The sequence below is a fragment of the Takifugu flavidus genome, chromosome 11, assembly GCF_003711565.1.
Source record: "Takifugu flavidus isolate HTHZ2018 chromosome 11, ASM371156v2, whole genome shotgun sequence".
NCBI classification, from domain to species: domain Eukaryota; kingdom Metazoa; phylum Chordata; class Actinopteri; order Tetraodontiformes; family Tetraodontidae; genus Takifugu; species Takifugu flavidus.
The window spans coordinates 613,230-638,237 of record NC_079530.1 but is presented as its reverse complement, the minus strand read 5'-3'; the positions used below and the strand labels follow the sequence as shown (position 1 = coordinate 638,237).

The window sequence follows — 25,008 nt, the reverse complement described above, 5'->3', positions numbered from 1 at the left end:
GGCACTACCCCCATAGGACACCTGTTCGGAGGGCAGGCCACGCCCTGCCACATATAGATCAAAAAGTTGACCCAGTTTGATTCCGCACCCAAAAACGAACATCTGTCAGCCGAACTCCAGTTGTTTCCCAGTATTTCAGTTCAAACGTGGACCAAATTGTTCTGAAGAGAGGCGCTTGTGCTGGATATGACGCGATCCAACCACGAACACGTGACGTGTAGAGGAAGAAGAAGCGAAAGTGAAAGTTCTCAACTTCGGGCTCCATCCTGAGTGACCGAGCCCTGATGGAAAACCTCTAATATTCAGGTAGCATTTGGTTCTTTCACTGCTGTCGTCTCGAATCAATGTTCCGCTGCGAGATGCGGCTTAATAAGCTGCGTGTGCGCAATGAGCGTGCGCGTGTTTCGGACGCACATTGCGGCTGGTCGACGGGAATGTTGTGACGGATGATCAAACTTTGTAGCGTGTTTCCTCTAACTGCGTTTTCCGCTAACCCTGAGCCAACATTTTAGAGGTTGAGGAAGCACATTTTAATACTCACAATAAGTCGACGATATTATTTGCAGTTAGTGGAAAAATCCACGGAAAGAGGGACACAAACGCGACAGTTGTAGCCTCCTCTCTTTGTCCCTCCACCAGGGGACAATCAATCCTTTATTTAAAAAAGGAGAGTATGGAAAGAGGGAGAGATCAAGGCATTCCATTTTATTGTTTTAACAACTGGTTCTTTGTGGAATATGAATTTGTTATTATGGATTTATGAAATGTGTTCTGTTTTGAATGAAGCAGTCAAGAAAACGAAAGGAAACCTAAACCCATGGTGTTTTGATATTTTTGGTCCTGTACATGTGGTCAGATCAGATTAGTCTGAGCAGAATTGGGTGTTTTTTGCCCTTTGCTGTGTGTCATCTATTCTATTCAGCATGTTGGGTTGCTTGACTTCTGTTGGGTCGTGTCAACTTGATCATCACTTCTGAGATATTGACACACCTTTTTCCTGAGGCTGGCTCCAATGCTGCCAACACACCTGGCCATGGATATGGTGGGACTTCTGTGATGAGTGGGGTCAGAGGTGGTGGACAAGCTCTGCTCCAAAACAAGCTTGCTAGATATGTTTGGGATCTCCTCCGCCACAACCACCAGCTGCAACTAGTAGCTGTGCACGCCATGCAGAGTTTTGACCTCTAGGTCAGGCTACAAATGTTTTTTCCAGCACCATCATGTGTTGGTGAGAAACATGATGCGCCTGATCAAAAAAGCTGCTTGTAATCTGACAGACGAGCCATGATGAGATGTCAAGGTGCGTTGTTGAAAATGAAGATCCTCCTCTTGGAATCCTGTCTGAGATGACAGAAGATGATCCTGCCTTTGACCCACTTTGATGATGTGATGACGTATTTCTGTTTAGTTTTGAATGCATTCTCATCTTATTTGTTGAATTTAATGTTGAGAACTGACATCTTGAAAGAATTTAGGTTTTCTCGTAAACCATAACCAGATAAAAAATGATTTAATTTGTATTTGTGTGCGTCCGTCTAATGCCACCGCACCTTCTGAAACACCCAGGAGAAACATTTTTTCCACAACTATTTTATGTTTAACATGGTGTAAACTTTTAAGATGTCCCAAAACTTTTTTCCAATATATATGTGGCCTGTATGATGTACAGGCTGACATCATATAATAGATTTGGATGTGAATGAGCCGACAATACGTCATTGGACAGACCTCTGCTTGTCTTCATGCTGAGAATCATGTTCTTTAATCTTCTTTTCTGTGTCAGCAGACTGTTCCTGCTTAACCGTTTAGACTCACATTTAAAAATGAGCGAATGTGTGATGGAAGAGGAAGAGAGAGCAGAGTCCACAGTGTCCAGCTGTGTGTCCCTGAAGAGCGACTGGTCCAAAGACAACCTTTGAGGAACTTCAGTATTGGACCTCGAGGCTCACCTTTAAAGTAAGGTTTTCTGAACCACATAACTCTGCCTTAGAACATTTCTCAACCATACAAAATATCATTTTGTAGGTATTAGCCCCACTATCGTGAAAAATGAAATTAATGAAACGGTGCACCAACATGTCAGGCGTTCGCTCCCATTAACTCCCATGTTAATTTTAGTGTGGTAAATCTTTTAAAACTGAAAATTGCTTGTGTTTTTAACTGGTCATTTCTCCTACATGGGTTAACATCATCTCACAAAAATTCCTAGGCATATATTTTAAAGTTTCCCAACAATATCCACCATTGCAGAGTGCTCCTCCATCTCTCCATTTAGATACGGCTGGGTAAGACATGGCAGGTCTGTGCAGCTTGTTCTGCCACACTGTTACACCACATGTCGTGAAAATTCATTAAAAAGTCTATTTATAAGGCTCCTGGTTCTAATAAACCCATAGACAACAATATCAGTAATTTCTAAATGGTTGAAATAAGCTTTTGAATACGCGTGACCTCTGTGCTATTTAATGATCAGTTTCAGAGACCAGACGACTGTATTTGGAGCATAAATGGAGAACTTTTGTTCTATTCTATGAGTTTATGTTCCTGATTTGGCACTTTTATTTTTAACATAAATTCACAATGAGGAAAAGCCACTAAACACTTAAATCAAATACACTTTTCTCCAACTAAATGAGCTTGTTAGAACGTAAATAACTTTATATTTTTTGCTCAGTGTTCATTCAATCTTCAACTGTCAGAGCAAACTGAAAGTAGAAGTGAACGCAGCCTTTCTTAGGCGTTGCTAACGCCCAGTAGACATGTATAACCACTATTCCCATTTTTGACAGGTGTCAGAAACGGTCTGCTTCCATTGGAGATTCCTCCTGTCCCGAGGGTGAAAAGAAACGGAGAACTGAACTGCAGACCGCCGACCTGAACAACAGCGTCTCACGTAAGCTCGTACATTTGTATTTATAAGATACTTTTGGGTCGGAATAAAGGAACAACTTGTGTATTTACAATGTGCAAGAGAAGATCCAGAGAGCTCTTGTTTGGTTCCACTGGAACCCCTGGACCCTCTGAAGACCTTCCTAAATGCTTAGACAGTATTTAGCAACATTTAGTCATTTAGTTCTGGAAAGTGTTAAAGAGCTGAAGGCAGGTGACCTTTACAGGACAATGGGTCTGCTGAGTATGATGTGTTTGGAGAAGGTTTGATGTGTTTTTCTAAATATCATCCAGCTTTTACCAGCTGTTTAGTCCAAGCAAACTCTTGGAAGACATGGAAATGGTTGTTATAGACTAAATTACATTGAAACCCAATGAAATAAAAGAATAGGTGTACATAAGAAGACATAACATTTCAAACTGACAGTGAGATGGGTCATTACCCGACTGTTGCTTCTATCATTCAAACATGACAGAATATTTTCCAGTTGAGGACATCTGTGTTACTGCTGTAGATGACAATTGTAAAAGGATTAAAAGATTGTTTGTTTTAGAGGGTGGTGAACTGCAGGAGGTGATAGAAGGTCATAAGATCAGTCTGAAGAGAAGATGTGAACATGTGACTGAAGGAACTCATGAAGCAGGAAGTGGAACCCTGCTGAACACGATCTACACTGAGCTCTACATCACTGAGGGACAAAGTGAGGAGGTGGACACACAACATGAGGTGAGACAGCTTGAGAGAACCTCCAAAAAGAACATCCAGGACACTCCAATCAAGTGCCAGGACATCTTCAAAGTCTTATCTGAGCAACAGAGACACATCAGAGTGGTTCTGACCAACGGTGTCGCCGGCGTTGGAAAAACCTTCTCAGTGCAGAAGTTCAGTCTGGACTGGGCAGAAGGTTTGGAGAACCAAGACATCAGTCTGGTGCTTCCGCTCTCATGCAGGGAGCTGAACTTGATCAGAGATGAGCAGCACAGTCTTCTCTCACTGCTTCATGTTTTCCATCCAACATTACAGAAGATCAGAGCAGAAGATCTGACTGTCTGGAAACTTCTGTTCATCTTTGATGGCCTGGATGAAAGCAGATTTTCACTGGGTTTCAACAACCATCAGGTCATCTCTGATGTCACACAAGTATCGTCAGTTGAGGTGCTCCTGGTGAACCTCATCCAGGGGAACCTGCTTCCCTCAGCTCTCATCTGGATCACCTCCAGACCTGCAGCAGCCATCAGATTCCTCCCTCGTGTGTTGACAGGATCACAGAAGTACGAGGCTTCACTGACTCCCAGAAGGAGGAGTACTTCAGGAGGAGGTTCAGTGATGAAGATCTGTCCAAGAGAATCATCTCACACATCAAGGCCTCCAGGAGCCTCCACATCATGTGTCTGATCCCAGTTTTCTGCTGGATCACTGCTATAGTTCTGGAGGACATGATGACCAGAGACCAGAGAGGAGAGCTGCCCAAAACCCTGACTGACCTCTACTCACACTTCCTGAGGGTTCAGATGAAGAGGAAGAAGCAGAAGTATGGAGGAAAGCAGAGACCAGAGGAACTGACTGAGGCTGACAAAGAACTCCTTCTGAAGTTGGGTCGGCTGGCGTTTGAACATCTGGAGAAAGGAAACATCATGTTCTACTCAGAAGACCTGGAGCAATGTGGACTGGACGTCTCCGAGGTGTCGGTGTACTCAGGAGTTTGTACAGAGATCTTCAAGAGAGAGAGTGTGATCTTCCAGAAATCAGTCTACTGCTTTGTTCATCTGAGTGTTCAGGAGTTTCTGGCTGCCGTCTACATGTTCCACCACCGTTACACCAGGAAAGACACAGCGGTTATAAGTCAGTTCCTAGAATATTCTGAACCAGTCACATCTCTTGATGACTTCCTCAGGAGAGCACTAATGAAATCTCTCAAAAGTGAAAATGGCCACCTGGACTTGTTTGTTCGCTTCCTTCATGGTCTCTCTCTGGAGTCCAATCAGAGGATCTTGGGTGGACTGTTGGATCAGAGGAACAGCCACCCAGAAACCATCCAGAAGGTCCTCAACAACCTGAAGGAGAGGAACAGTAATAAAGTTCCCCCAGACAGAAGCATCAACATCTTCCACTGTCTGATGGAGATGAAGGATCAGTCAGTCCTACAGGAGATCCAAGAGTTCCTGAATTCAGAGAAGAAATCAAAGAGGAGACTGTCAGAGATCCACTGTTCAGCTCTGGCCTACCTGCTGCAGATGTCAGAGGAGGTTCTGGATGAGCTGAACCTGCGGCAGTACAACACCTCAAAGGAGGGACGACGTCGCCTGATTCCAGCTGTGAGGAACTGCAGGAAGGCCGAGTAAGTAAAGATTTTTGGGGCCGGACATCGGCGTTTAAATCAACGAGTGGATCATGTCAGGTAGCAATACCCCCTCCAGTGGTCATTCCTTCAATTCTTTATGTCGTCAAAAGAAACAACGTCAACCAAGAAACGAAAAGCAACAAACACTAAAAAGGTAAAATAAATTGATACAATTTACACACTGTTAGAGTCTAAAATGTAGGCAAAAGCTCCGTGGTCGCCTCGGCGGCACCACCACGTCTCAGCGCCGTTTCTCCGAGCCCAGGGGAGCGAGGGGAGAGGGAGAGAGGAGAGAGAACAGGAGAGAATCCCGAACCAAAGGACCGAGCCAAAGCAGCAGTGGGTCCAGTACGCGAGGTAGTCCGTGCCGACTGTGTTTGGTGGCGCCACCACTCCGTGAAGGGTTCCCGCTGGGGCAACGCGACCCACCGACGCCAGGCGGCAGCAAACTGCAGCAAGAACAGCCCCATTAACATTTATCAACCGAGTGGGGGAGTCAGTGACGCGCATCGCTGCGCCTTACCTGCCCAGTGCAACTAGCGCGCGCGCCCTCACGGCAAAGCGCTCTAGGCGGAAGGATGGCGGGAGGAAGCACCGACCTTCTTGGCGCTGCCAGACAGCACGCTCGCGCTGTGAAACAGTTTGTTGGTCGAACCGCCCAGATAAGCCGCAACCCCGCCGTACCGTCGAAGGGGGGAAGGGGGAAACAACTAAAGCCAGCTGGAGGCAGTGCCTTATATAAACCTGTTCTCCCCACCCACCAATTAAGGCACTACCGCCATAAGGCACCTGTCCGGAGGGCAGGCCACGCCCTGCCACATATAGATCAAAAAGTTGACCCAGTTTGATTCCGCACCCAAAAACGAACATCTGTCAGCCGAACTCCAGTTGTTTCCCAGTATTTCAGTTAAAACGTGGACCAAATTGTTCTGAAGAGAGGCGCTTGTGCTGGATATGACGCGATCCAACCACGAACACGTGACGTGTAGAGGAAGAAGAAGCGAAAGTGAAAGTTCTCAACTTCGGGCTCCATCTTGAGTGACCGAGCCCTGATGGAAAACCTCTAATATTCAGGTAGCATTTGGTTCTTTCACTGCTGTCGTCTCGAATCAATGTTCCGCTGCGAGATGCGGCTTAATAAGCTGCGTGTGCGCAATGAGCGTCCGCGTGTTTCGGACGCACATTGCGGCTGGTCGACGGGAATGTTGTGACGGATGATCAAACTTTGTACCGTGTTTCCTCTAACTGCGTTTTCCGCTAACCTGAGCCAACATTTTAGAGGTTGAGGAAGCACATTTTAACTCACAATAAGTAACAATATTATTTGCAGTTAGTGGAAGAATCCACGGAAAGAGGGACACAAACGCGACAGTTTTAGCCTCCTCTCTTTGTCCCTCCACCAGGGGACAATCAATCCTTTATTTAAAAAAGGAGAGTATGGAAAGAGGGAGAGATCAAGGCATTCCATTTTATTGTTTTAACAACTGGGTCTTTGTGGAATATGAATTTGTTATTATGGATTTATGAAATGTGTTCTGTTTTGAATGAAGCAGTCAAGAAAACAAAAGGAAACCTAAACCCATGGTGTTTTGATATTTTTGGTCCTGTACATGTGGTCAGATCAGATTAGTCTGAGCAGAATTGGGTGTTTTTTGCCCTTTGCTGTGTGTCATCTATTCTATTCAGCATGTTGGGTTGCTTGACTTCTGTTGGGTCGTGGCAACTTGATCATCACTTCTGAGATATTGACACACCTTTTCCTGAGGCTGGCTCCAATGCTGCCAACACACCTGGCCATGGATATGGTGGGACTTCTGTGATGAGTGGGGTCAGAGGTGGTGGACAAGCTCTGCTCCAAAACAAGCTTGCTAGATATGTTTGGGATCTCCTCCGCCACAACCACCAGCTGCAACTAGTAGCTGTGCACGCCATGCAGAGTTTTGACCTCTAGGTCAGGCTACAGATGTTTTTTCCAGCACCATCATGTGTTGGTGAGAAACATGATGCACCTGATCAAAAAAGCTGCTTGTAATCTGACAGACGAGCCATGATGAGATGTCAAGGTGCGTTGTTGAAAATGAAGATCCTCTTCTTGGAATCCTGTCTGAGATGACAGAGAGATGATGCTGCATTTGACCCACTTTGATGATGTGATGACGTATTTCTGTTTAGTTTTGAATGCATTCTCATCTTATTTGTTGAATTTAATGTTGAGAACTGACATCTTGAAAGAATTTAGGTTTTCTTGTAAACCATAACCAGATAAAAAATGATTTCATTTGTATTTGTGTGCGTCCGTCTGATGCCACCGCACCTTCTGAAACACCCAGGAGAAACATTTTTTCCACAACTATTTTATGTTTAACATGGTGTAAACTTTTAAGATGTCCCAAAACTTTTTTCCAATATATATGTGGCCTGTATGATGTACAGGGTGACATCATATAATAGATTTTGATGTGAATGAGCCGACAATACGTCATTGGACAGACCTCTGCTTGTCTTCATACTGAGAATCATGTTCTTTAATCTTCTTTTCTGTGTCAGCAGACTGTTCCTGCTTAACCGTTTAGACTCACATTTAAAAATGAGCGGATGTGTGATGGAAGAGGAAGAGAGAGCAGAGTCCACAGTGCCCAGCTGTGTGTCCCTGAAGAGCGACTGGTCCAAAGAGGAACCTGAGAGGAACTTCGGTATTGGACCTCAAGGCTCACCTTTAAAGTAAGGTTTTCTGAACCACAACTCTGCCTTAGAACATTTCACAACCACACAAAACATCATTTTGTGGGTATTAGCCTCTACTATCGTGAAAAATGAAATTCATCAGCTCTTTAAAATGAAACGGTGCACAGTCCTTTCACCATGTTGGCCTGTGGAAAACCAGTGTTGTCGGGCCGATGGACCAGCGTCCCCGTCATTGCCGGACCACCGTTGGCCACCAGTTGGGTTTTGGGATCAAAGTGGGGGCGTTTCCTGTATCCGGTTCTCCTCACGGATCCATGACTACAACATGTTGCTGCAAGTGCAGAGACGTTTGCTCTGGAAATAACTTTAGAGCACAATCAGTGCTGCAGGATGAGGGGCTGCAAAAGGTGCCAGTTCTTTTCTCACTGCAGGGAACAGTTAAAAAAAGCAGCTTAAACTCTGAAAACATGAAAATGATACAGAGACATCACTGATTTATTGATTCAGTTGTTATCCAGAATGGATTAGAAATGTTCCTGTTTGATAAAAATGCAGTGAATTGGGATTATTTAACTACAACCTCTACAGATTATTTACCTTCATCACAGTCTCATGATATTTCTGATGTTTCCTCAGGATGGACGAGGACAGAGCAGAGTCCACAGTGCCCAGCGGGGTGTCCCTGAAGAGTGACAAGTCCAAAGGGTTTAGTAACCTTCAGAAGTTCAGAGGAAATGTAAGAAAACTAAAGCGTGATGATGTGTTTGTGTGGCACCCTTTAAACTTTGGTATCGGACCTCAAGGCTCACCTTTAAAGTAAGGTTTTCTGAACCACATAACTCTGCCTTAGAACATTTCACAACCATACAAAACATCATTTTGTAGGTATTAGCCTCTACTATCGTGAAAAATTAAATTAATGAAACGGTGCACCAACATGTCAGGCGTTTGCTCCCATTAACTCCCATGTTAATTTTAGTGTGGTAAATCTTTTAAAACTGAAAATTGCTTCTGTTTTTAACTGGTCATTTCTCCTACATGGGTTAACATCATCTCACTAAAATTCCTAGGCATATATTTTAAAGTTTCCCAACAATATCCACCATTGCAGAGTGCTCCAGCTCTCCATTTAGATACGGATGGGTAAGACATGGCAGGTCTGTGCAGCTTGTTCTGCCACACTGTTCCACCACATGTCATGAAAATTCATTAAAAAGTCTATTTATAAGGCTCCTGGTTCTAATAAACCCATAGACAACAATATCAGTCATTTCTAAATGGTTGAAATAAGCTTTTGAATACGCGTGACCTCTGTGCTATTTAATGATCAGTTTCAGAGACCAGACGACTGTATTTGGAGCATAAATGGAGAACTTTTGTTCTATTCTATGAGTTTATATTCCTGATTTGGCACTTTTATTTTTAACATAAATTCACAATGAGGAAAAGCCACTAAACACTTAGATCAAATACACTTTTCTCCAACTAAACGAGCTTGTTAGAACGTAAATAACTTTATATTTTGCTCAGTGTTCATTCAATCTTCAACTGTCAGAGCAAACTGAAAGTAGAAGTGAACGCAGCCTTTCTTAGGCGTTGCTAACGCCCAGTAGACATGTATAACCACTATTCCCATTTTTGACAGCTATCAGAAACGGTCTGCTTCCATTGGAGATTCCTCCTGTCCCGAGGGTGAAAAGAAACGGAGAACTGAACTGCAGACCGCCGACCTGAACAACAGCGTCTCACGTAAGCTCGTACATTTGTATTTATAAGATACTTTTGGGTCGGAATAAAGGAACAACTTGTGTATTTACAATGTGCAAGAGAAGATCCAGAGAGCTCTTGTTTGGTTCCACTGGAACCCCTGGACCCTCTTCAGACCTTCCTAAATGCTTAGACAGTATTTAGCAACATTTAGTCATTTAGTTCTGGAAAGTGTTAAAGAGTTGAAGGCAGGTGACCTTTACAGGACAATGGGTCTGCTGAGTATGATGTGTTTGGAGAAGGTTTGATGTGTTTTTCTAAATATCATCCAGCTTTTACCAGCTGTTTAGTCCAAGCAAACTCTTGGAAGACATGGAAATGGTTGTTATAGACTAAATACATTGAAACCCAATGAAATAAAAGAATAGGTGGACATAAGAAGACATAACATTTAAAACTGACAGTAAGATGGGTCATCACCCGACTGTTGCTTCTATCATTCAAACATGACAGAATATTTTCCAGTTGAGGACATCTGTGTTACTGCTGTAGATGACAATTGTAAAAGGATTTAAAAGATTGTTTGTTTCAGAGGGTGGTGAACTGCAGGAGGTGATAGAAGGCCATAAGATCAGTCTGAAGAGAAGATGTGAACATGTGACTGAAGGAACTCATGAAGCAGGAAGTGGAACCCTGCTGAACAAGATCTACACTGAGCTCTACATCACTGAGGGACAAAGTGAGGAGGTGGACACACAACATGAGGTGAGACAGCTTGAGAGAACCTCCCAGAAGAACATCCAGGACACTCCAATCAAGTGCCAGGACATCTTCAAAGTCTTATCTGAGCAACAGAGACACATCAGAGTGGTTCTGACCAACGGTGTCGCCGGCGTTGGAAAAACCTTCTCAGTGCAGAAGTTCAGTCTGGACTGGGCAGAAGGTTTGGAGAACCAAGACATCAGTCTGGTGCTTCCGCTCTCATGGAGGGAGCTGAACTTGATCAGAGATGAGCAGCACAGTCTTCTCTCACTGCTTCATGTTTTCCATCCAACATTACAGAAGATCAGAGCAGAAGATCTGACTGTCTGGAAACTTCTGTTCATCTTGATGGCCTGGATGAAAGCAGATTTTCACTGGGTTTCAACAACCATCAGCTCATCTCTGATGTCACACAAGTATCGTCAGTTGACGTGCTCCTGGTGAACCTCATCCAGGGGAACCTGCTTCCCTCAGCTCTCGTCTGGATCACCTCCAGACCTGCAGCAGCCTATCAGATTCCTCCCTCGTGTGTTGACAGGATCACAGAAGTACGAGGCTTCACTGACTCCCAGAAGGAGGAGTACTTCAGAAGGAGGTTCAGTGATGAAGATCTGTCCAAGAGAATCATCTCACACATCAAGGCCTCCAGGAGCCTCCACATCATGTGTCTGATCCCAGTTTTCTGCTGGATCACTGCTATAGTTCTGGAGGACATGATGACCAGAGACCAGAGAGGAGAGCTGCCCCAAACCCTGACTGACCTCTACTCACACTTCCTGAGGGTTCAGATGAAGAGGAAGAAGCAGAAGTAGTGGAGGAAAGCAGAGACCAGAGGAAACTGACTAAGGGAGAAAGAACTCCTTCTGAAGTTGGGTCGGCTGGCGTTTGAACATCTGGAGAAAGGAAACATCATGTTCTACTCAGAAGACCTGGAGCAATGTGGACTGGACGTCTCCGAGGTGTCGGTGTACTCAGGAGTTTGTACAGAGATCTTCAAGAGAGAGAGTGTGATCTTCCAGAAATCAGTCTACTGCTTTGTTCATCTGAGCGTTCAGGAGTTTCTGGCTGCCGTCTACATGTTCCACCGTTACACCAGGAAAGACACAGCGGTTATAAGTCAGTTCCTAGAATATTCTGAACCAGTCACATCTCTTGATGACTTCCTCAGGAGAGCACTAATGAAATCTCTTGAAAGTGAAAATGGCCACCTGGACTTGTTTGTTCGCTTCCTTCATGGTCTCTCTCTGGAGTCCAATCAGAGGATCTTGGGTGGACTGTTGGATCAGAGGAACAGCCACCCAAAACCATCCAGAAGGTCCTCAACCACCTGAAGGAGGAGAACAGTTATGGAATCTCCCCAGACAGAAGCATCAACATCTTCCACTGTCTGATGGAGATGAAGGATCAGTCAGTCCATCAGGAGATCCAAGAGTTCCTGAAGTCAGGGAGAAATCAGAGAGGAGACTGTCAGAGATCCACTGTTCAGCTCTGGCCTACCTGCTGCAGATGTCAGAGGAGGTTCTGGATGAGCTGAACCTACAGCTACATCACCTCAGAGGAGGGACGACGTCGCCTGATTCCAGCTGTGAGGAACTGCAGGAAGGCCGTGTAAGTAAAGATTTTTGGGGCCGGACATCAGCGTTTAAATCAAGCGAGTGGATCATGTCAGGTAGCAATACCCCCTCCAGTGGTCATTCCTTCAATTCTTTATCTCCATTGCAGCGTCCATAAATTAAAAACAACAACAATTCATTCAGAAATGTTCAACACTGGCTGGATATAAGTTCAAAGGTCAATCCAGACAAACCAACATAAGGCAGGAATAATAGGAGCCACAAGTTAACTGACTATCATGAAATTACTGTCATGTCATTAAATCACTTTTGTTTGTTTGTATACATCGTATTCTAACAACAGAAAAAACACATTTTAACTAATGACACGTGACTATTTTGCTTCATTTGTTCAACGTAAAAACAGCGGCCTCGTTGGTTTAAATGGGTGTTTTAGGTCTTTGTGGCGGTTCCGTTTGGAGCCTTTATGTGACCCACAAAGTTGTTTGAGCCTTTCCACACCCGTTAGGTGGCAACTTCATCACTAGCAACAAAAGGTGCAGTGAAATGATTGATTTGAAGGGAAACAGGCAGAGAACAGAAGCTGAGGGCAATCGATGCAACCAGAGACTCTGATGTCATCGATCGGATCGCTGAATTAAGACTTGACGCACCATCGTACAAATTGGATGAAATGCAAAATATCCAAAGAGCCGATAGACAGATAAAAAGATGCACGTTTCTTTAAACCATTTGCTACAATCATTTTAAATATTGAGTAATTATGAGCTGTTCTAAAATAAGACAAATGTTGAGAATAATTCAGTTGCATTTCAGATCTGATGGTCGTTCAAACTGTTGCTCTACGGTGTTGAATTTAGCTTTTCCAGGAAATGAGCTACATTTGTGTTGAGGTAGATTCTCAGATAAGTTGATGAGAAATCCCAAAGTTTGACTCACTATTTTTGTTTCATACACAACAGACTGCCTGGTAGTTTTCTTTCAAAGAGTGATTGGGAAGTTGTGGCCTCAGCAATGACGTCAAACCCTTCTCATCTACGGGAGCTGGACTTAAGCTGGAACAAAAGCCTGACAGATGCCGACGTAAAGTTACTGTCTTCAGCAATGATGCATCCAAACTGCAGACTGGAGACGCGGGTCAGGAGGCCTCTGCTGGTCTTTTCTAAATTTCTTTACATTTTCTGCTTTTCTCTTCATTTTCAGATTTAGAAATGTGTTTTTATTTGCCCCATTTATTCCTTTTCCAGGCTGAGACGCTGCAGTTTATCAGAGATCAGCTGTGACTCTCTGGCCTCGGCGCTGAGGTCCAATCCCTCCCATCTGAGGGTTCTGGACCTGAGTTTTAACCAGCTGCAGGATCCAGGAGTGAAGCTGCTCTGTGGTTTTCTCCAGGATCCTCTCTGTGAGCTGGAGACTCTCAGGTCAGTCACAGATGATCCAGTACTTTCCCAGGTGTAACTAGTTAGACAATAACTGTTTCCATGTTTGATCTTTGTTATAAACGTAGTGTTACAGTTCTCAGAAAAAAGACCACACAGGACAGATTTGCAGTATTAAATTGGTTGTGGAAATCTGTCCCATGTGAGGATGGTCATCAATGACTAGAAAGGAAGTATCAGTTGTAGATTTGTCTTGTTTTATTTTAGGCTGGCCACAAAACCGCCCAAACATTCAGACCAATCAAAAATGGTTCTTCCTGTCTTTTAAAGATCAGAAGGAAAACTAGAAACCCCAAAAAGAAAGCTGCTGCAGTGTGCCATGCCCCTTCTCTCCTGAGAAAAGCCATCCCAAAAAAGAGAAAAGCCCAAGTGTGAAGTGAGCACCCTGTTAAACCTTGGTACCGAAAGCCTGCAGTCATTCTCATCTTAGGTGGCTTCATTCCAGCCAGAAGCCCAAACCTGCCTCCCTCTTAAAGGGGCAGCAGGTCAGTCCAACCACAGAAACCTTCATGAAGATCTGAAGCTTTCAGCATCCACAATTGTTGCACCTCACTTCCATTGGAGTCCAAATCAGAAGTCAACAAGTTGATTCTACACCGATTCTACACAATGCAACCATTTTAAAAAGGTTTCCATCCATAAGTTTTCACACATTTTTATATAAATCTGTTTGTTCATCGCCTCCTTCTGTTGTAATGGTCATTAAAGAAAATGACCTTATTTGAGTTTTTCTCCTCACAAATATGACTTTCTATGAACGATGCAATAAATGCAGCTTGCAATCTAAGACAATATGGAAGTATGTGTCTATAATAGTAGTGGAAGTAGCTCATAAAATAATACATTTGCTCTTCTCATCGAATCTCTCTATGTTATTAAAGAAAAACCTGCTCTTAGTCAACAACATCTAAGACATCAACCAAAAATCCTAATTTTCTACAATATAATATAAAACAGGAGAGAAGAGTCTTTCTGCAGAGACACTGGTGGCAGGAATGCAGAAGTATCACCTGCTCAACTTGGAAGGTGGAGCAGAAACCACCAGCTGAGAAGGTCCTCAGCGAGAGGAAGTGGTGGAGAACCATGAAACTTGCTAAGCTCCACCTCAGCTCCAGAGACGGGCTGAGCTGGAGCTGTGGCACCAGGTATCGCCCAGAAGAGCCTCCAACAAACAAGCTCTTCTCTTGGGAGGAGAGGGCTTTGAATCTCAGCTCAGTGTGCTTGTCTCTAGTAGGTGGCAGGTGCACCTTTTCCTGAGCTCCTTGTTGATGCCCTGAGGGGAATTGATGCTCCTGCAATGTTCTCTGGCAGCATTGAGCTTGCAGTGGGGCAATCAAACACACTGTGGGGGGGCTCTCTTTCCTTCTCTCATCTGGAGAACAAGTGACACCAGCTGCCAATCATTGTTGGAGAAATGTGCAGTCAGGGGAACGATGCGTCCAGACTATAGCCACCCTTCCAGCATCCAGCAGTGTCTAAAACCTTTGATTTGGTTTCACCAGAGAGTGTAGGGATTGCAGGGTCGCTGCAGCATCGCCCACAAGCTGTCAGGAGTGGGTCGCTTTGTCCCAACTCCTGACAAGAGTTGAGTGCTATTGAGAAATGTGCTCTCACAAACTTGGAAGGTATTTTGACCTACACACACTTTACATACGCTGTAGATCTTGTCCAACCGCCCTGAAAGAACCCAAAATAGGAACATACGGCAGATAAGCCGGTGCAGGACCAGAGGTTTGTTGCTTGTAAGCTGTGTTTTGCTCTGGTACATGTTGATTTTTATTTGTCTTCTCTCAAAATAATTGTTATTTTAGACTAAGAGGCTGCAGTTTACCAGAGACCAGCTGTGATTCTGTGGCCTCAGCTCTGAAGTCCAACCACTCCCATCTGAGGGTTCTGGACCTGAGTGAGAACAAGTTGCAGGATTCAGGAGTGAAGCGGCTCTGTTCTGGACTGGAGAGTCCAAACTGTAAACTGGAGAGGCTCAGGTCAGTCTTCATTTTTCTACCTATATACCAGCTGCTAAGATGGTGAAGTGAGGCTGTTCTCAACACTGCTGTGATGCACCACATTAAAAAAATTCCTTGGAATATCGTGAATTCAGGTCTGACCCAACTAAGAACTAACGTAGGTTCAGTACTGACGCAGATAACATGCAGACCTGCACCGTATAACCTCATCCTGCATTTTTCAGATTGATTGACTGCAGGTTATCAGAGATCAGCTGTGGCTCTCTGGCCTCGGCGCTGAGGTCCAATCCCTCCCATCTCAGAGAACTGGACCTAAGTTACAACCAGCTGCAGGATTCAGGAGTGAAGCTGCTCTGTGGTTTTCTCCACTTTCCAAACTGCCGACTGGAAACCCTGGGTAAACACCATTCTCAAAAATGTCCATTATTCCATCCGAGGGTCCTCACACTTTCTGAGTGTGTGTGTTGTGCCCAGTTCCTTCAGGAGGGAGGGCCACACGGGGACCACTTATTCATGATAAATTGATTTAAGGACAATGAAAAAGCCCACAGATGGTAACCAAAATTAGACAAAACTAGGTGAGGGTGCCTGGTAGACACCAGCCAACGAGGAGGGAGATGGTGAGGGAGACAGGAAGTCATCTAAGACAGGTTGTGCCTTTAAAGATGAGCCACAGGTGAGATGGATCTCCATGATGAGATGGGAGGGAAAGAGGTGGGAGAACCTGGGAAGAGTGAGGGCCAGAACAATATATATTCTCCTTTGGAACAGTGCAAACCTGAGAGGTTGGAATTGTGGTAATTACATATTACTATCATTTTTTAACCTGGAACTAAATTAAATATTTACAGATCATGCCTTTGATTAACCTTTCAGATTAATACTGGTTTCACTTATAACCTTATAAAAGTTTCCCTTCTTTATTTAGATTATGGAACTGCAGCTTATCAGAGATCAGCTGTGACTCTCTGGCCTCGGCGCTGAGGTCCAATCCCTCCCATCTCAGAGAACTGGACCTGAGTAAGAACCAGCTGCAGGGTTCAAGAGTGAAGCTGCTGTCTGATCTCGTAGAGAATCCACACTATGGGCTGGAGACATTGAGACGGTAGCTGGTTGAAGCCAGTCAACTCCCGCTCATCTGCTGCATCACTCACTGACCACTGGTGAAGAGCATCTGTGGAAACATCTGCCGTCTACTCCCTCCATCGATGAAGAATTCAGTTTTTAAAAAGCGCTGGTGGACTTTCAGGAGATCAGTCGATGGTCGACAAAGCAGAAGCAGCTTCCCCTTGAAGTTAAATTAGTTCCTGGTATCACACAATGCTTCTTTATAAAGTTCTAAATGGCTCCTCGGCCACTCTTAGAAGCATGGAAACATTCTCTTAATTGTCTCTTCAAATGTCTGTATTATACGTTACTATTTTACATCATGCCTTCAGAATCTTTAGGGTTTAGTATTTACTGTCTCTGTGACATGGAGCATTGGAATATTTCAGCTGCAGCCAGCAAAAACCCATCAGAATGACGGCTATCGGTGGGAACCGCAGCTCATTTGACTTTAGTCAGTCTGTTCAATGTTATAGGATTTATTGCAATCTAATAAAAACTATGAATAAATGTGGGAAATAGGAAATAAAAAGAAGCAAAATGACCAAATAAATCTCCCATGAATAGTGTAAATTTAAATATGTCAAGAATGGAATATCAGCTTAAATGGAATCAAACATAAAGTGTAAAGGCCTCCTTTAAGTTTACTGCAAAAATAAACACTAAATCAAGAGCGACACGCGCCAAAAACGTCTCATTCTCTCTTCTGTCTCCACTCATTCTTTTATATTCTCTTAAGATAATGGGGACGGGGTCGTGTGATAACAAAACAAGCTAATTGGGGACTATATTTTTGTTGCAAGAACTTTGGCTCTTCAGAAGTTTCTATGTTGGCTTCCACAGATTGTGCATCCACTAGAAACTCAGTGTTTTTGAGGAACTACCAGGAGTGGCTGGAGTGGAGCCCAATGACGCTATAGCTACATATAGCTACATATAGATCACCGTTATCCTCAACCCAAAAGACCACCAGTTGGCGCAGCAATACTAAAGATAGGAGGTTGTGGTCGTTGCGCAGACGCGGAGTGATATCACGCACAAACGTGCCCTATGTTCTATATACCGTATGTTCGCGACCAAAGGGCGCACCGTATTAAAAGGTGCCGCCTCAGTTACGGGTGCTATTTCTGTATTTAACACATACATCAGGCGCTCCGGATTATAGGGCGCAGGCATGGTAAAACATACCGCTACGATAGCTTAAAACATGCATGCTAGCATGTATTTAGCAATTTAGCGAAAGCCGGCAAGTCGAACAACCGACAACAATGTTTCCAAAATTAAAATTTTGGTATTTTTCGTATTTTGTTATTAAGCCCCGGAGGGCTGAAGCAGGACCGCTGTTAAAAATGTATCAGTCCGCGCTTCCAGTTCTGTGCAACGTCCAGTTCTAAATGTATGAATCCGCGTATTGACGTTTCAACGTCCCATCAGTAAACGGAGAGATTTGGATATAGTCCCCCTGAGGTGGTGTTTTTAGAGCAGTTCTTAACAACTTTCTCTTTGCCTGATAAGAGGTCCAAACATTATTTCACTTCCCTATAAAATACTCTAAAATTTGCCATTCAAGATCAGATACCACCAGGTATAATTCATCCTCTAAATTTTCACAATTTCTTATTCTGTCAGGCTGTTTTTAAACCTTTGGCAACATCAAATAAAGCACTCAACTGGTATTATGTCAGGCTGGTTTACATCCCATTAAAGAAGCCAGCAGAAATAAAGCACAACAGTTACACAGACTACGCACAATAATATAGAGGATATAAAAAACAGTGTTGAGATGGGTTTGTGTCACTTTAGTAAAATCAAAGCATTTTTCTTTATGTACCAGCAATGAACACAATCTAAGAAGTCTTTGACACTAAACATATGGAGCTCCTATAGAACAAACTAAAGATTTGTTGTTATTAAGATAAAGAAATGCAACATTTCCCCCAGAGAAACGATGGCGATGGAAAAAGCCCTGGCTGTGTGTGTGCATCACAGCAGGCGTGGGTTCTCCTCTCTGGAGTCATGCGGGGCTCCTTTGAAGGGCAGATGAGGAGGTTGGTTACAGATTCCCCTCAGAAAGATGATTACGGTGCCAAAGGTCATCACCGGGGTAACCAGGAAGAGGCAGAGTCGGTCTACTGTACGAGCGATGCCGCTCCAGTTATCCTTCTCCTGTCAGGACCAGACATTTACGCCACTTTTGATCTTTTTAAATCAGACTTTGGGTTGAGGACTCTGTTTGAACCCTCTGAGCTCATTGTAGTCGTTCTTGTTGCGCATGTGTTTAATGATGTAGTGGCTCCATCCACAGCCGGCTTGATCTCTGCGTACAGCTGATGGCTCCTCCCTCTTCTTGTGGTTTCACAGCTCCACACAGACACCAAAGCTCAGAACTCAAATGAAGCTACTGATGCTTCTATATCTCATGTGTTTAAATGTTTCTGGAAACGTCCTGGCAGCGTGTGTGACTCGGGTCACCAGTCCGTGTCTCCCAGACTGTTTCTCAAACATCAGCTCACTGCGGGACTTCACACTGTCGTACTCCTCAGCCGAGGCAATGGAGCCCACTGAGCTGGATCGCCGCGGTAACGCTCCATCCCAGTACGGCTCTGCCTCAGCAGGGCGGGACATGGGCAAGATGAGGGGTAATCGCTGGAGGAAGAGCTGGCAGAAAAAGAAAACAGGATTTGGAACACTGATACTGATGTGTGTGTGTGTGTGTGTTATAGTGGGAAAACCACATGTTCATGTATCCTCCTTCATATGTTATTAAGTCACATGTTCATATATCCTCTTTCATATGTTATTGAGTCACATGTTCATATATCCTCCTTCATATGTTATTAAGTCACATGTTCATATATCTTCTTTCATATGTTATTAAGTCATATGTTCATATATCCTCTTTCATATGTTATTAAGTCACATGTTCATATATCTTCTTTCATATGTTATTAAGTCATATGTTCATATATCCTCTTTCATATGTTATTAAGTCACATGTTCATATATCCTCTTTCATATTTTATTAAGTCACATGTTCATATATCTTCTTTCATATGTTATTAAGTCATATGTTCATATATCCTCTTTCATATGTTATTAAGTCACATGTTCATATATCCTCTTTCATATGTTATTAAGTCACATGTTCATATATCCTCTTTCATATGTTATTAAGTCACATGTTCATATATCCTCCTTCATATGTTATTAAGTCACATGTTCATATATCCTCTTTCATACGTTATTAAGTCACATGTTCATATATCCTCTTTCATATGTTATTAAGTCACATGTTCATATATCTTCTTTCATATGTTATTAAGTCATATGTTCATATATCCTCTTTCATATGTTATTAAGTCACATGTTCATATATCCTCTTTCATATGTTATTAAGTCACATGTTCATATATCTTCTTTCATATGTTATTAAGTCATATGTTCATATATCCTCTTTCATATGTTATTAAGTCACATGTTCATATATCCTCTTTCATATGTTATTAAGTCACATGTTCATATATCTTCTTTCATATGTTATTAAGTCATATGTTCATATATCCTCTTTCATATGTTATTAAGTCACATGTTCATATATCCTCTTTCATATGTTATTAAGTCACATGTTCATATATCCTCTTTCATATGTTATTAAGTCATATGTTCATATATCCTCTTTCATATGTTATTAAGTCATGTTCATATATCTTCTTTCATATGTTATTAAGTCATATGTTCATATATCCTCCTTCATATGTTATTAAGTCACATGTTCATATATCCTCTTTCATATGTTATTAAGTCACATGTTCATATATCTTCTTTCATATGTTATTAAGTCATATGTTCATATATCCTCTTTCATATGTTATTAAGTCACATGTTCATATATCCTCTTTCATATGTTATTAAGTCACATGTTCATATATCCTCTTTCATATGTTATTAAGTCATATGTTCATATATCCTCTTTCATATGTTATTAAGTCATAGGTTCATATATCCTCTTTCATATGTTATTAAGTCACATGTTCATATGTCCTCTTTCATATGTTATTAAGTCATATGTTCATATATCCTCTTTCATATGTTATTAAGTCACATGTTCATATATCCTCTTTCATATGTTATTAAGTCATAGGTTCATATATCCTCTTTGATATGTTATTGACTCACATGTACATATATCCTCTTCATATGTTATTAAGTCACATGTTCATATATCCTCTTTCATATGTTATTAAGTCACATGTTCATATATCCTCTTTCATATGTTATTAAGTCACATGTTCATATATCCTCTTTCATATGTTATTAAGTCACATGTTCATATATCCTCTTTCATATGTTATTGAGTCATATGTTCATATATCCTCTTTAATATGTTATTAAGTCACATGTTCATATATCCTCTTTCATATGTTATTAAGTCATATGTTCATATATCCTCTTTCATATGTTATTGAGTCACATGTTTATATATCCTCTTTCATATGTTATTAAGTCACATGTTCATATATCCTCTTTCATATGTTATCAAATCATATGTTCATATATCCTCTTTCACTTCCTGTCTTCTCAATCGTTCCTTGGTTGCATTGTGCACGGTGTGTTGTATTCACTTAATATTGAACACTTGGTGTGTTGTATTCACTTTACTTAAAATTTTGAACACTTGGGACATTCTAGTCACCTGATAACAACAGTGAGAAACAACCCATATTAAACAAATACAGGGCTCCACCGATTATCAGCGTTAGCATGGCCTCACCGTCTGTTACCCGGTGTCTTTGTCTGTTCAGCGTGTGAAATGTTTAGTTACTGCTCTGCCTCCTTTAGTGAAGGGAATAGGTGCAGAAAGTGTAGTTTATTTACGGCTATGGAGGCGAGAGACTTAGCGAGCTTGAGACGCGATTCCTCAGTTAGCTGGAGTTGCGTCAGGTAGCCAGGAGAAGCTAGCTGCTGCGGAGCCGCCTAGCGTAGCTTCAGCTAGTGGTCCCCCGGCAGCAGCCGGCTAGCCAGGGCGGCTGGGTGACGGTTCGTAGGAAGCGTAGCCCAAACAAAGGCCCACGGTGCCCCACCACCCGCTTCCCGTGGCTAACCGCTTTTCCCCACTCGGCGACACACCCACTGAGAAACCGACCCTGGTAATTGGCGACTCTGTTTTGCGCTCCGTGAAGCCGACTCCAGCGACCATAGTTAAGAGCATTCCGGGGCCAGAGCGGGCGACATAGAAGCAAATTTATGGCTGCTGGCGAGACGTAAACGTAAATTTGGTGAAGTTATTATTCACGTCGGAGCCAACGACACCCGGCTTCATCAGTCGGAGGTCACCAAAATTAACATAGAGTCGGTGTGTAACTACGCTAAAACGATGTGGGACTCCGTAGCATTCTCTGGTCCCCTCCCCAATCTGGCCAGTGAGGAGATGTTTAGCCGCATGTCGTCGCTCCGTCGCTGGCTGTCACGGTGGTGCCCCGAAAACCAGGTGGCCTTTATAGACAATTAGAGCACCTTTTGGGGAAAACCTGGTCTGATTAGGAGAGACGGTGTCCATCCCACACGGGATGGTGCCTCTCTCATTTCTAGTAATTTGGCTAATTTTATTAGACCCAAAGTAACCTGACAATCCAGGGTCCAGACCAGGATGCAGAGGTGTAGTCTTACACACCTCTCTGCTGCTTCCATAGAACCCTCATCCACCAACAATAACATATTTAACACTATAGAGGTAGTCTCTGTTCCACGGTTAAAAGTTCACCAAGCACAGAGCAGGGGAGCGGTCAATCACCATAATCTTATTAAAATTAATACCAAAGCACAAGTTGGAGAAACTAATATCACAATTAAGTGTGGACTGTTAAATATTAGATCTCTTTTGTGTAAATCCCTGTTAGTGCACGACCTGATAGCGGATCATCACATTGATTTGTTCTGTCTTACTGAGACCTGGCTTCAGGAGGAGGAGTATGTTAGCTTAAATGACCAGGAAGTGTTAGCAGGAAGTGTTACAGTTGAGCTCCGCACACATTGAAACAGGAAGCACCAAAATTAAATCCAGCTGAGTTGGACTGATTCATCAACTCTGAGCCACATAGAATTTAAGTACACAGCAGCTCGATGTTGTTGAAAAACCTTGTAGGAACATGTCTGATCAACAGGTTCAACCCCGGTCAAGAAACAGACACAGCTCAAACCTCTTCAATGCCGGTGTAATCCACCTCAAAATCACAAGTGTAGTTGAAACTCATAGCATTCCTCAAACCAAATGACTATTAACTCCTAGTTCTTAGCACAACTAAGTAAAACCCTCATCCCTCCTGCACGCGTCTGTGGATTTTCGTAAATGAACTTTATCGCTCTAGATCTATTCGACGACAGCAAAAGTGGCTTCTCTAAGTTGTATTAGCTCAAAAATATATAATTTCTCACTTACAGCAGATCTTTCTTCACAAACTGTTGGCAGTGAAAGTACGCCAACAACTGTTTGAACCTGTTGAAGGGAAGATGGAAGTGCTGCTGTCTCAAGTACTGCACTGCCCTCTAATGATCGCTAAATTCATATATCTGTGTGTGTGTGTGTGTGTGTGTGGTGGGAGATGCTTGCCATCCAACACTCCTGGAACCAGAATCATAATGCTTCTGATCATCAAAACTAAAATGAAAGAGTGAACACAAAACGCTGTTCACCTCTGGGTTCACATCGTGTCTTCTGGTCACCTGCCATAGTCAGGGTTAGGGTTAGGGTTAGGGTTAGGGTTAGGGTTAGGGTTAGGCTTAGTGGTTAGGGTTAGAGTTAGGTTAGGGTTAGGGTTAGGGTTAGGGTTAGGGTTAGGGTTGGGTTAGGGTTAGGGTTAGGGGTTAGGGTTAGGGTTAGGGTTAGGGTTAGGGTTAGTGGTTAGGGTGAGGGTTAGGGTGAGGGTGAGGGTGAGGGTGAGGGTTAGGGTTAGGGTTAGGGTTAGGGGTTAGGGTTAGGGTTCGGGTTGGGGTTAGGGTGGGGTGAGGGTGAGGTTAGTGGTTGGGTTAGGGTTCGGGTTCGGGTTCGGTTAGGTCGGGTTAGCATTAGGGTTAGGGTTAGGGTTAGGGTTAGTGGTTAGGGTTAGGGTTAGGGTAGGGTTAGTGGTTAGGGTTAGGGTTAGTGGTTAGGGTTAGTGTTTAGGGTCAGGTTAGGGTTAGGGGTTAGGGTTAGGGTTAGGGTTGGGTTAGGGTAGGGGTAGGGTTAGGGTTGGGTTAGGGTTAGGGTTAGGGTTTATTGGTTAGGGTTAGAGTTAGGTTAGGGTTAGGGTTAGTGTTTAGGGTTAGGTTAGGGTGCGGGTTAGGGTTCGCGTTCGGGCTCGGGTTAGGTTAGGGTTTCGGGTTGGGTTAGGGTCGGGTTGCGTTAGGTTCGGGTTCGGGTTCGTGGTTCGGGTGCGGGTTCGGGTTCGCGTTCGGCTTCGGGTTCGGGTTCGTTTTTTCGGGTTCGGGTTCGGGTTAGAGGTTAAGGTTCGGGTTAGGGTGAGGGTTAGGGTTAGAGGTTAGGGTTAGGGTTAGAATTAGGGTTAGGGTGAGGGAGTGAGCACTCTTTTCTGTTAGGGTGATGAGCATGTGTAGCAGAGAGCTTGCTATGAACATGATAAAACCCTTTTGTGAGCACCTACAGAAAGAAACAACTCATTAAATCCACAAGTGTATTGGACAGTCGAAACCGAAATAAGAAACGGTTGGATCAAATTGATGAGTGTGGTTTTAGTGTCTTGGCTGATTGGTAAAAGGTTAGTTGCTTAGTTAATCATCCCTTAGTTAGTTGCTTTGATGGCGTGGCGTTCCAACCTGGGGCCTGTGAGTGCTCCAGATACTTCAACTCACTGTATGTTTCAGTGGAGGACACCCCATACTCTCGGAGGACTGTGGAATCATGTGCAACTTTATTAGCAGCGTCCCCGTGACATGGCACCAACAACAGAGCAACATCCTTTCTGCCCCAACACAATGCAACACACTCTGGTCGCTATGGTAACGTTTAAACATACCTTCAAAATAGACACAACACAAAAGCAAAGTGCATGAAAATGCTTGCTGTTCACAGCAGCACTGAATCAGTGGGAGCCCTGAGACGGTCCCATCTTGGGCTCATGGGGGACAATGAAACCCGAAGTGTGCTACTTGGGTCCAGTCTGCTCCGTAACTTGGTTTTGGGTGCCGTCACTGCAGAAAACCCTGCTTCCCACAGATACCATGTGGGCAATGGCACCAGGGTTTTCAGTGCTGTTGTGGCGATCTCGGGGTTTCTGCCATGACTTTAATCCAGAACAACGGCAGAGTTGATGTCTCCAACAGACGTTTAAGGCCCCCGTCATCTCCAGCAGATGATCTTCTTCACACATCGACACGCTGGATTCACCCGGTTTGGTGACGAATGGGTCGCGGATCCATTCCTTGGCAGTTCATGGATCTTTTGTGGTTGGGAAGTAGCGCTCGAACCCTTCTGACAGGATCCATGTTGTGAGGTGGTGATCCACCCCAGCTACCTGCAGCTTGTCCCCCAGCAGCCTGGGCT

The 25,008-nt window shown here is 43.6% G+C and overlaps 1 protein-coding gene, 1 long non-coding RNA gene and 1 pseudogene across 7 annotated transcripts; all 3 read left to right on the top strand.

Moving 5' to 3' along the window:
- LOC130533401 (NACHT, LRR and PYD domains-containing protein 14-like) overlaps positions 1 to 17,162 on the top strand; it is a 32,029-nt pseudogene extending 14,867 nt beyond the window's left edge.
- On the top strand, positions 166 to 11,214 carry LOC130533411 (NLR family CARD domain-containing protein 3-like). Of its 6 annotated transcripts, none has more exons than XR_008952567.1 (5): positions 166 to 306; positions 1,787 to 1,956; positions 8,553 to 8,652; positions 9,562 to 9,665; positions 10,216 to 10,342. XR_008952567.1 is itself a non-coding variant. In XM_057046786.1 (5 exons), the coding sequence occupies exons 2-5, from the start codon at positions 1,832 to 1,834 to the stop codon at positions 10,827 to 10,829; spliced, it is 1,023 nt and encodes a 340-aa protein (XP_056902766.1). In that variant the 5' UTR covers positions 166 to 306; positions 1,787 to 1,831; the 3' UTR covers positions 10,830 to 11,184. The 6 variants fall into 6 exon arrangements, 5 of the variants coding, with proteins under 5 accessions (XP_056902766.1, XP_056902764.1, XP_056902765.1 ...); XM_057046786.1 differs by having other exon boundaries at positions 8,553 to 8,732; positions 10,216 to 11,184; XM_057046785.1 differs by lacking the exons at positions 166 to 306; positions 1,787 to 1,956 and adding exons at positions 6,153 to 6,305; positions 7,782 to 7,952 and having other exon boundaries at positions 8,553 to 8,732; positions 10,216 to 11,175.
- A 6,383-nt stretch (positions 17,163 to 23,545) lies between the features above and the next one.
- Positions 23,546 to 24,186, top strand: LOC130533417 (uncharacterized). Its single transcript, XR_008952577.1, has 2 exons — positions 23,546 to 23,582; positions 23,991 to 24,186. It is a non-coding gene; the product is annotated as an uncharacterized LOC130533417 (long non-coding RNA).
- The last annotated feature ends 822 nt before the right edge of the window (positions 24,187 to 25,008 follow it).

Excerpts from the sequence above, each read along its gene's own strand:
- LOC130533411 (XM_057046783.1), top strand. Across the intron at positions 8,733-9,561 it reads CCTCAAGGCTCACCTTTAAA|CTATCAGAAACGGTCTGCTT; the intron begins GTAAGGTTTTCT and ends CATTTTTGACAG. Across the intron at positions 9,666-10,215 it reads CCTGAACAACAGCGTCTCAC|AGGGTGGTGAACTGCAGGAG; the intron begins GTAAGCTCGTAC and ends TGTTTGTTTCAG.